Source organism: Rhinolophus sinicus, chromosome 12 (assembly GCF_057876585.1).
Source record: "Rhinolophus sinicus isolate RSI-liver-muscle chromosome 12, RSI-T2T, whole genome shotgun sequence".
Lineage (NCBI taxonomy): Eukaryota > Metazoa > Chordata > Mammalia > Chiroptera > Rhinolophidae > Rhinolophus > Rhinolophus sinicus.
Window position 1 is genome coordinate 13,428,482 of NC_142512.1, and position 12,412 is coordinate 13,440,893.

The 12,412-nt window shown below is 41.5% G+C and overlaps 1 protein-coding gene across 9 annotated transcripts in view; it reads left to right on the forward strand.

The window, feature by feature from the left end:
- MYH10 (myosin heavy chain 10) overlaps nucleotides 1–12,412 on the forward strand; it is a 133,848-nt gene that overhangs the window by 86,474 nt on the left and 34,962 nt on the right. For all 9 annotated transcript variants that reach the window (XM_074320490.2, XM_074320489.2, XM_019745120.3 and 6 more), the window contains 2 exons: nucleotides 9,118–9,311; nucleotides 9,408–9,529. In XM_074320490.2, the coding sequence (XP_074176591.1) occupies nucleotides 9,118–9,311; nucleotides 9,408–9,529 (316 nt within the window). The remainder of the gene's footprint in view (nucleotides 1–9,117; nucleotides 9,312–9,407; nucleotides 9,530–12,412) is intronic.

Consider the following 12,412-nt stretch of genomic DNA (forward strand, 5'->3'; position numbering starts at 1 on the left):
GGGTGGCCGGGGAGGGCAGGGTATACTGGGCGTGGGGCTGGTTTCTGGGTTTCTGTTTTTGTTTTGCTCATAGACCTGCATGAACCTTTCATTTCATGCTCAGTTTTATTATACTTCAAGGCAACTGTTTGAGTGCGTAAACAATTCAACTGCTGCTGCCTACACATTGCTTCTTATTTTATGCATAGCACTTAGAGCACTGCATATTAAAAGGTATGTCACTACCTTTTCCAATAGTGCCATTTTGATACACAGTCCTCTGAGGGAATTGTTAGGAATTGATCTACTGTAACGTCTCCTTTGTCTTTGAGTTGCCTTCAAATTTTCAACTTTAAGAAATTCCAAAGAGGAGTTTTTTCTTTATTTAAGTCATTAACATTTTATGAACAAATAACTGCATATTTACCTCACATGTGTTGGTCTCATCATTATACCTTTTGTTTGGAATTTATGTGCATATCTAGCTACTTGGCTTTTTCTTTTGTACTGAGGATAATGAAACTATCCACAAGGCTTGATATGTGCAAGGTGAGACTAAGAGAGAGTAGAATTTGTACATTGAATGTGAAATTGAGCTCCAAATGTATGGGTCTTGTGGTCTGAATCCTAGCCTGTTTTAAGATACAGGCTAACCCTGGCCGGAGGCCTCCCCCAAAAGCCCAATATAAAATGAATATCACCCAGCCTTCCAGTTATTTAGTAAAATTATCAAGGAGTGGAATCACATTCATATTATAAAATTTCCTTTATAATTTTTAGAACATGATAATGCTGAGATCTAAATTCATCTCAAAAGTGTTTTGTTTTTGTTTTTTAATATGTTAAAGGAATGTGCCCATTTTCATTCAAGTCAAGATTCCTGCCATCAATTCTTGTTCATAGCCTATGAAAGAAGTAGATGGCAGCGTTGGGGATGGGGAGCAAGGCAGATGATTATCCTGAAGATTATTCCGTGAGCTGGAATGAATGTGCCACAGAAGAACTCCGAAGGAAGAAATCTTCATAGTCATCGGTGGCCTGGGGGAGCACTGACAAAGCTGAGGAAGTGGGGAGAGGAAGAGAGAGCTAGGAGGCAGTTTTAAGCTGATGGGCTGCCTGAGTGAGACTTGTGCTTTGTTAAAAGGTTAGCGCTTGATCCTTTAGACGTTCTCCCAAAGTAGAGTGCATTCTTTAAGTTAATGTCCTTTAACTCATTCAGATTTCTAATTTCTTAAGAGAATTCCAGACTATGAGCTCTTTGACAGCCAGGACAGTGCCTGCTTTGCTTACTGTCATTTCCTCAGCACCTGGCGCAAAGTCGTGCTGAGGAACATAAATTAAGTCTTTGCGTGAGGGAATTGATGGGTGTGTGAGTGTCCCACACCCAGTTTTCAGATGCAACAGCTTTGCCTAACATGCCCACGGCAGCCTTTCCCTCTCCTACAGCATAGATGCTCTTTCCTGTGGGACCATGATCTTCAGAGTGTATGGCTCTGTACCAACAGGATCAAGGACACAGCCACTCTCAGATGGCATCATTCTGGCAGGGAGTAAGCCCATTCACCTCACCACATTCTCACTTGGCACTGAAAATGTGCCTGGTTCTGTCTCTTGGTAAGATGTCCTTTGGTTGAGTTCCTCAGCTGAAGCAAGTATCAGGGGCTCCATCTCTACTTCTCCTTAGAGGTCTTTCTATGCATCATGTCTAAATATGGCCTTCGAAGTCGTGTATAGTATTTCTACAGCAAAATGTTTTTCTCCTCAGTATGTGTTTATGAATTCAAACTCCAGGGAAGGGGAACAGGTTTTAAATGAAAACTCCAGGGAAGGGTAGCAGGTTTTAAATGAAAACAGGCTTTGGTATGTTCACTGATTTCTCGTAAGACGATGTATGAAGGAGTTCCCAGGGATCCAAATTATGATGGTCCTTGATGCTCACATGTAATGAGCATCTCTCTAAATGAGATAACACAAAACGAATATGGACCCTGTGCTTCTGAGCACATTCATCATGTTAGGAAAATAGCATTATGAACACTGTGCAGCCTTTTGAGGATAAAAATGGGAGACTGGGGTAAAAAGAGGCTTTCAAAAGCATCAAAGGACAAGCGCAGAAGAGAAAGGAACAGAATTCTTAGAGGCAGTGTAAGGAGGTCATACAAGTTTTTGTTACAAACCAAATGATTGTTTTCTTGAATGCAAGCAAGCTCAATGAACCAGCAAAGAGGGGCTGTAACCTCAAAGTTATAGGCAGGGTTTTTAGACTTAAGGTTCTGTGTTAGGGTCTCTCTGTGGCCTTAGTCCTATCCAAACTGTTGGAGAGACAGTTATGTATAATCTGCCCTAACGCTAGTTTATACCTGAGTCTCCTCCACAGAGTAGTACCATTTAGGTTCTCTGGACCTTCATGAGTGCTGAATGGCAGCTGACCGATCTGGAAGGGTACCATCACAGAAAATGTGAGAAGTACATGAAGCAGGTTTTAATCGGTAGAGAAATCCCACACCCTTTTTCAATCTTTCGTAGAAGCAATACTTGAAATATGGTAGCAGCAATTGAGACAGAATCACCAAGGAGAGGTTGGTTACCCCTGTAGGAGGGCTTCCCCTTTGTAACAAGCTCTTTTGGATCTCCCTTTATCATCTTCTAATAAATATCCACTGAATTTCTTACCTACCTTATTGTCATAATTTAGGGGGAAAGCTTTTACCTTAGCCATGCTTCAAACAAAGAAATGATAATATTCGGACTTCCAAAACTTTGAACCAGTCTTTTTTTTTTTTTTAGTCCCAGGAAGTAAGTAATTAAATGAAGTTCCACTTAGAATCAAGTAGCACGGCTGATAAGATAATAATCACCTAATCTCCTTGTAGATTATTATATCATTTGGTCATAAATTTCTATTTTTAGTGCCATTTTAGGATCTATGGTTTAAGTCTAACACGGTTTATGTGCTAAGTCAATGGTCATCATTTTCAGTACATGACAGTTTATTGTTGATGTTGCAGTATATTCTACTCCTTCATATTTTGTCTTGAGTCTTAATAGAAGTTGGGAGCTCAGGAGAAGCAGCATTCGGGTTCTGTAACTTGAGTTCCTGAGGTCAAGTGGGGACAATGACATTTAGTTCTCAGGGTTCTTGGGAGTATCAAACAGGGCAATGTGAGCCTACTCCTGGCAAACAGAGGTGCCCAAATACCTGATGCCTGGCAGTGCGCTTGCCTTGGCTGCCTCCACAGCCATTGCAGTTGCTGTCGCACCCTTGTTGCTCCTGCATTTGTAATTATGAAAAACAGAAAAATCAATGAATGTTAATTTCCTTGTCTATTCTTTAGTGCAAGCCCGCTTTTATGCATAGTGTCCCAAGGCCAAGCTGATGAGCAGTCGTGCTGCACTACCCCGTGCCAGCATGGATTAGGTACATGGGACCTGCACGGGGAGAGAGCAGGAGAAGGACGACAGAAACTCTGTAGGGCAAATGGGGCTTCCTGTTTGCCCAAAGAGCTTTGGCTTCTGCCAAAAGGGGATGGGAATGTACAAATGAGGAAGGTAAAGGAGACAAAGTCAAGTTGAGCTGACACTAGTGCTTGGGAGAAGGAAGATTGCTTTTAAATCACTTGCCTCCAGTCAACCTCTAGACTTCCTGGAATTTTTCTAAAATTTTCCAAATACTCTACAACCATTAACAGATTGGTTCTACTACCCAGTTATGTAACCACTGTTGATTTGTTATTGCTGTGTGATAGGGACGGTATGGAGATTACTACTTAGTGTTAAGATTCTTTCTGGGAACTCAAAGCAGTTAAATATTTATTTCTGAATCAGTTTTCAACCTTTAGTAACATGCTAGTGTACGTTAGAGTAGAATTGTCTTAATTTGTTCAAATGAGTATTGAGAACCTGCTACATGCCTAGCATAGTTCCCCGGGTACCAGGGGCATTTTCTGAAGTATTTGACGTAGTTCTTACTCATCACCACTTGGCTATTAAAATTAACACTGAAATAAGTTTCTCCCCCCCTTGTTTGGTTTTTAGCTATATTAACTACAGTGAGTTTCTGAAGAGTTGGTTTCAATACTTTAAGTTAAACTTAGTAGCACTAGCTAGTTGTCCCCATGCACAGAGGACATAAAAATCTCATATACCTCTTGTCTTCTGAGACTGCCCCCTCGAAGAAGGGCCAGTTAAGCATTCTGATGTTAGACAGTATCATTCCTTATTTAAAAACAAAACAAAACAAACAAAACGAAAAACTGTTGGTGACAGTTTTATGGGATAGATGATTACAAATTACATTTTTACTCTCTTAAATTATAAATATGCCTTTACAGATTGCAGGTCTGTGTAGCTCATCTAACTTCTCACTGTCCAAATAAGTTTTTCTAGATTAATAAATTGTGTAAAATACTTTGAATTCTTTTCAGGCTACCGGAAAACCAAATAATGAATTACAGTGCCCACCAGCAATCTTACCCAGGCTCTCCTGACACCTCAGATGGAAGAGTTTGTAGGAGGAGGATAAACAAGCCGTTCTTTCCCCGAAACCATGTGCTATGAGGCACGTAGAGGTTTTAAGAGGGATGTTGGGTCTTAGAAGGAACAGTGCTGCTCATTTCAAGAAGCTGCTAGAATCTTGTCTTTCCAGTTTTCTCCCTTTCTTTGATTCCTGCTCTAACCATTTTCAACAAGAAACTATTTTTGTAAAATAGAGGTTTTTGTAGGTCTTGATTTTTGAGTGAAATCATGTATTATTAGTGGGGTCCAAATCATGTGACGAAGTTCTCAAAGTATCTCTTTTACCCACAAGCTAATTTTGCTCATTGGTGGAAGCTAACCCTGAGCTTAAATTTTTGAATTAAAATAAGAGAGAACTGAAAGTCCAAAGCATGCTGAATATTTAGCTTTGGATCAACCTTCTTAAAAATAAATTTGAAAATCAAGTTCATTATGATTATATCTTTTGTTTATTGTTGTGAAAAAGCAGCTCCTGCCCAGGGCTACATTGTTGGACCACTGCCACCTCGTGTGGCAGAGCTGTGCTTGAGGCCAGAGCACCCCAAACCAGTGCACTGAGTGCCCACAGAGGAAGCACGGCGCACCTCCCCTTTTGTTGTGGGGTGACTTGTTCTTGGGGGTAATTTTGTGTTCGTTTAGCAGAGATATTTATTAAATAGCTACCATGTGCCAGGCACCATGCTAAGGCCAGCATTGGGCTGTGGGGGAAGGCAGAAGACGTCATCTGAGATGGTGGTCAGAGGGGTGCGGAGACCCCGGGAATGGCTCTCAGGGCCCTGCATGTGTTAGACGCTGGACAGACAGACGTCCCCAGGGAAGCTCAGTCCATTGGGAAGATACACAGAATACAGTGATGTCCCAGGGATCCAGCTGCGATTTGCAGCCTCAAAAAGGGAGTGGCATCTGGTCTAGAGGCAGGGTGGAAACTGGAGCCTATGAAGAGGTAGTTAGGGAAAGAAGGGAGATTTTAAAGCCATTAAGCATGTGTCAGGATGGCTAGGAGGTACTCCAGGCAGAGAGAAATTGTGGAGACTTAAGGTCCTTACAAATGTGAGAAAATGCAACTGGTTTATAAGGTTGGCGCTTAGGCATATATGGAAAAATGGCCAGGGAGGTACCTTCCTTGAGCACTTGAATGTTTTCCAGGCATCTCACAATTCTGTGAGTTGGGTCACATTAGCTCCATTTCACAGAGGAAGACACTGAGGCTTGGAGAACTTGGGTAACTTGACTCCAGATCACACAGCTCATGAGTGGCGGGTGTGTCTGACTGTCTAGATTGAGACAATCGTGTTGTAGTACTGAGCTCAGTTATTTGGACCATATCCTACAACTGTAGGAGAAATTGAGGGATTTTAAGTATAGGAATAAACAACTTGTTTAGTTTTGTCTTTTAGAAATACCTGTTAATCATTACGCTGGAACCAAAGGCATAAATGCACAGAACAGTGTGGCAGCAGGGGGAGAGGACGAAATGGGAGTGAGACTGGAGGAAGGAAACAGTTAGGAGGTTATTGCAGAATCCAGGTGAGAAGTTAGAGCCAAAACTAGGGCAGTGGAAAAGAGGGGATGGATCGAAGACATTTGGAAGTTTGGCTTGACCAGTTTTGGTGAGCAGCTGGATGTGAGGGAGGAATCGAGTCTGACTCCTGGCTTTTGGCTTGAGTAAGGGTGGTCACATCCGCACAGGAAATACAGGAAGAGGAACCGGATGCAGTTCGGGGGTAGAGAGTGCTCTCCAGTTTAGGATATTGACCTTCTGTCCCTCCTCCTTCTGTTCACTTCTCATCTTTCTTATCTATCTCTTCCTCATCTCCCCAGCTCCTTGGGGCTTGGTCCCAGGCCCTGAATCTCCATTTACCTGTTAGGTAGCCCATCTAGTCCCATAACTATAAACACTGTCTGTAAGTTGACAGCTCCCAAATTTACCTTCCTAGTTCAGACCTCCCTTAGCAGCAAACTGGAACGGTCAGCAGTCCACTTGACATCTCATCTCCACCTCAGTGTCTCACAGGCACCCCAAACTTACGCAGAGTTTGGAACCTAGCTTGCCATCTACACAACCCACTTCTCTCCCATCTTCCCAATGGCACCACGAGCCACTCAGTTGCTCAAGCCAAGATCCTAGGAGTTACACATGACAAGTCCCTCTACCTTACTTTCCATATCAAGTTAATCATTAAAGCAAGTCAATTCTCTCCTCAAAATATGTCTTGAATTTTCCTTCTCTGTCCTTCTCTATAATCGCACTAGTTCAAGATACTGTCGTCTCTCTTAGAGCCTGAACTACTCCAGGAACCACCTACCTGGTGCCCCTGTCCGCCTCCCTGGTCTGTTCTACAGACAGCAGCCAGTGTGACTGTCCCTACCCATAGTGCTCCACTGACACTAGCTTCTTTCCCTTCTTCCTGCCCATGGTCCTTCAACATGCTGTTCCCACTGTCTAGAACAATCTCCTCTCTACTGGCTCATTCTTTCCCTTTGGGCATTAAATGTAATTTTTCCAGAGATATCTCTAACCACCCATCTCTCTTATAGCATCTTGTTCTTTTCTTTCAGTGCATTTCTCACTATTTGTAATTGTAAATGTATTTAAGCTTACTTCATTTATTCACTAACATATATATGTATCAAGCCTATTATATGCCAGACATGCTAGGTGTGAGGGACGCATGTTGAGTAGAAGCAGACATGATAGGCACTTAACAAGAATTTGTGGAAGGCAGAGGTGCCTTCGTGACTTCTAGGTGGAGAGAACATAGGTGTTGGGTGACGGGTGCTGGCTAGTCCAGTATAACTAGTTAAGGTCACACATGAAATCACCCAGGATGAGAACATGGCTTGAGAAAACCAGAAGGTCAAATAATGTGTGCCTGCCCTTGTATCCAACCTTATTCTAGAAAGGATTTCAGGTGAGTTGAGTTCGGACCCCTAACGAGGGCCATTGTGTACAGGAAAAGCGGAGGCTGGAGAGGTGGAGAGGTAGAGGGAGTTCATAAAAGAAGCCAGGAGTGGAGAGTTTTTCGGATGCTGCAGTGATGGCCAGCAGGTAAATGTACCAGGGTCAAGTCAAATGAACACTGGACGGAATCTGCTGTTAGCAACTGACCTGTCGTTGCCTGAGTCGTATCAGGCAGGTGGAGGAGGGCGGGCCAGAAGCTGGTTAGCTGCACAGTGGGAAATTAGTGGGAAAGGATGAGGAGTGGAAAGTGTGGGAACTACTGTAGAAAGAAGCCAGGCTCTGAGGAGACAGAAAGAGAAGAGAGCAAGTGCAAGGTTGAGGGAAGTTCATTGTCTCGTGGCACATGCAGACGTGGGGTTTGGTGCTGTCTTCTGCTGGAGCGCGTGAATACACAGGTGCTGTCTTCTGCTGGACGGGCTGAATGCACAGGAAAGAAAGGTGCTCTCTGAGGTGGACAGTAGACAGACTCCAGACCACAGGTAGAAGGAGTAGCTTGCTGCCTTCACTTAGGAGAACTTGTAGTGTGCATACACGGACCTGGAAATTATTCCAGTTTTATTCTCCCTTCTCCCAACTTCCATTTAAGACCTGCATAATTTGGACAGTTACCTCACTTCCTGGGTCGTGGCTTTCTCTTCCATCAAAACCATTGGAAATCGAGACTTGAATGAGATCTTAGTCATAAAGCACGTCACACAGTGCCATTCCCCACGTGCTTTCTGTCCTGGGGAATAAATGAAAGAAACAGAGGTGGCTGGTAGGATTGAAAAGGGCATTAATAGGCGTAGTTCAATCAATATTTTGATTGCTTTGTAAATATTTCAGTAATGGGTTCCATTCATTTAGCGATTTTTTTTAAATGAGAGCATGTTATGTACCAAATGTTTTGCTAGTGGCTGGTGCACTGTGTTGGACTTCTGTTTATGATCCGTCGTTAGAAGTGGTAGGTCTGTGTGGATAATGTAAATTGTCAGCTGCTTTAATAAGAGCGGAGCGTCTGAGAAGTTTCACTATCGTTAAACCCAGCTTAGGCACTGATTTCTTATTAGGAGGCTCCTTCCTATTTTGTGTTCTTGCCCTTTAATAACTGTTGTTCATGCTTTGAGGAGAGAGCTGAAGTTCACTCATTCCTAAAAACCTGAACTAACGTAATCTAACCTTCCTGCAGTGTGGATGACTTTTCTAACTGAAATTCTCTAATGACGAATAAGAGATGACTCTGGTCCCTGATCCCTGAGTATACTCATGTAGTGGATTTGCTTTATACAGTCGTAAATTTTTATAAGCCATTTCCCAGGTTGAGACTTGTCACAGGATCAGTTTGTGTATCAATAATGCCAGCCAATGATCTCTCATTTACCCAGTAATTGTATACGTAACAGGCAAAATGTTATCAGAGACAGTGAATTCCTGAAAGTAGCAACAGAGGCATCTGCTGGTGCTGGTATGTGGTAAAGCACCACAATATCCTGCCATAGAAGTGTGTGGCTGTTAGTTCCACGGCTTGTGCAGTGTCTGAATATGCTGACTGCCTTACCTATATGGCATCTCTTATCATTTGTTCCACAAAGCTTGTGCTGCTGCACTATCACTGTGTCTTTTCTGTCCCTGCTAAAGAGTTAGGTTTGGCTTATTTTCCTTTGCTTTTTTCTTTTCACCAGTGGATCGCATTGTGGGTCTGGATCAAGTTACTGGTATGACTGAGACAGCTTTTGGCTCCGCATATAAAACCAAGAAGGGCATGTTTCGCACCGTCGGGCAGCTCTACAAAGAGTCTCTCACCAAGCTGATGGCTACTCTCCGCAACACCAACCCCAACTTCGTTCGCTGCATCATTCCGAATCACGAGAAGCGCGTACGTGTTAGGCAAAACGTATGCTGGTATTTAAAAATGCTCTAGGTCAGGTTATAAAGATGAAAGTAAAAAACTCTCCTTCCTGTCCTTAATTAGGCTGGAAAACTGGATCCACATCTAGTGCTGGACCAGCTTCGCTGCAATGGTGTCCTGGAGGGGATCAGAATTTGTCGCCAGGGCTTCCCCAATCGCATAGTTTTCCAGGAATTCAGACAGAGGTATTGCGAACTTTTACCTTTTTTCCATATGTATCAAAGTTTATCTTAATATGCATCAAAATGGTGAGAAATGAGAAAAATGTTCTCCTGTTCCCTGGCTAGTTTCAGTTTTCTTTTCATAGAGAAAAGGGATAATCACTATTACCTTTATTATTGGTCAAGGGTATTGAGTGCTTACTTTATAAAGAGGTGATGTTCTTGCAACTGCTGTGGGTGCTTCAAAGACTGTTCTGTCTTCAGGGCCCTGGAGTCCATTGCGTGATAAACATTTAAAGCCGAGGACTTAGTTACCTCATTCAGACAGTTCAATCTGGGATTTAATTATTTTTTAAGCTGATTTTTAAGAATACAGTCACGCTCCGCCCTACAACATTTCAACAATGGACCACATGTACCACGGTGGGCCCATATACCAGAATGGAGCTGAAAAATTCCCATCAACTCGCGAGCTCGTAGCCATTGTAAGGTCACGGCACAATGCGTTACTCGTGTTTGCGGTGAGGCTGGCATCAACAAACCTACTGCACTGCCAGTCATACAACAGTGCGGCACATGCAATTATGTACAGAATATAATACTTCTAATGATAATAAATGATTATGCTACTGGTTTATATATCTACCACACTATACTTTTTAATCATGGTATTAGAGTATACTCTTTCTACTTATAAAAACAGTTTGCTGTTAAACAGTATGCCGCGTTACGCCAGCAGCAGCCCCATACATCTTGTGTTTACAGTGTCTCTTGAGTGCGTCATTTCTCTGTGCTTGATTTAATCTCGTGTTATTTTGTACAGTAACATGCTGTGCAGGTTTGTAGCCTAGAATACAATACAGCCCAGGTGTGTAGGAGGTTATACCATCTAGGTTTGTGTAAGTGCACCCTGTGATGTTCTCACAACAACAAAATCGCCTGATGACACATTTCTCAGTACGTGTCCCCATTGTTAAGTGGTGCATGGCCATATATGAGTAACGTATGTTCCTTTTGGGAAAATTTGAAAATACAGGACTTTCTCTTGAAAACATTTTAGGATATTTCTTTCCATCTCTCATTGAATATATCTGTGTATATGTGTTTATGTGCAAATGTATGTATGTATTGTTTCCTGTGTGTACATGTGTACATGCATGCTTGTGCACTTATAGTCCTTTTACTAATATCGAGTAGGGAATAGGATAGTCTAGAAAAGAAGGATTAAGACAAGACAAAAGGGAGAAAATCAGTAGAAATGGATGCAATAGAAATGGATGAAAACATGTTGGGAAAGTTATTTTTTAATGTATTGTGTAGTTTTCTTTAATATTTAGTTTGTTTTTTTTCCTTTTTTCGCCTGGAAATCTGGTTTTCAAAATGACAGCATTTGTTCCATAAAACAAATGGCTACAGGTCAAAGAATAGCCCTTTCTCCTCCTACTGTTCCAGATGGAATCCAGTTGAGAAATTATTTTGGTCCTTATGGGTTTTGGGGAAACCGTTATTATGGCCCCATTGATGATAAACAGTCTGGTAGATTTTCACTTTTTATGGATAGGAGAAAAAGGAGCATAATTGGCATCCAGAGTACAAAGTTGATTGATGTAGCCAGGATTCATCCTTTAGTATAGCCACTGTCTTTTTGCTAAATTTTCTTTTTATTGAGATGTAACCTACATTAAGTGCACAAATCTTAAGTGTACAACTCAGCCAATATGTGTACACCCAGACCAATTTTATTTCGAATGTCACCCTGATACTTTCTAATGTTCTAAGTAGAAGCCTCTGAGCATTGTTCTCACAGCCTTTTCTGTTATCTAATAAATGCCTACAAATCAATGTGCAAAGAGCCAGATTCTCCTTGCATCTTGAGAATGTGAACATTTGGGGGGAAATGAAGAAAAACAAAAAGGTTTTTATAAATTCTATGCTTTTATGCTTCTCTGCCACAAGTCTGTTTTTTTTTCAATTTAATTATATTATTAGTTAAAGATGTACAAAACATAATGATTAGACAGTTACACCCCTCACAAAGTGATAACCTCACCAAGTCTGCTACCCCTCTGACACCGTACATCGCTATTACAGTACCACTGACTATATTCCTTATGCTGTACTTTTCATCCCATGACTATATATATATATATATATATATATATATATATATATATATATATATATATATATATACACCAGGGGTGCCAAAAAAAAATGTATACAAGTGGACACGTTGGTCAGCTTTGCTCAAGCAGTAGTTCATCGTAATCAGAAGTGTCTGGATGCTGATGGTAACCACTTTGAGCACCTCTTGTAATTGCAGAAGTCAAACGTGACTTGTATTCACTTTTTATCAGTATATATTGAGTATCACAATTTTAATAGTTGTTTTCTTTCTTAAAATGTATATACATTTTTTGGGCATCCTCTGTACCTTTAATTATAGTTGACATTCATTATGATTCTACTTCAGCTTCAGGCGTACAGCACAGTGGTCAGGCACCTACATAGTCTGTAAAGTGATCCCCCTATAAGTCCAGTGCCCAGCTGACACCCTACATGATCTTTACAACATTATTGATTTTATTCCCCGACTGTATTTCACATCCCCATGACTGTTTTGTGACTACCAATTTGTACTTCCTTATCCCTTCACCTTCTGCTGCAATTCTTAAACCTAGTCTTTGACCTGGAGAAATTAGCCTCATATTCATTTTGTTTCTTATTTTAAGAAATAGAAACTAGGTCTGCAGAAAATCACCTGGTCACCTGCAGATTATCATCTGGTCACTTCTTGACTCTCAATTTGACATGATTACCTATCATATTGTTGCCTCTGAGAGAAAGTAGAATTCACAGTTGGAAGGTAAACATTTTCACAAATTTTTACAAAAAAACATTTGGCTG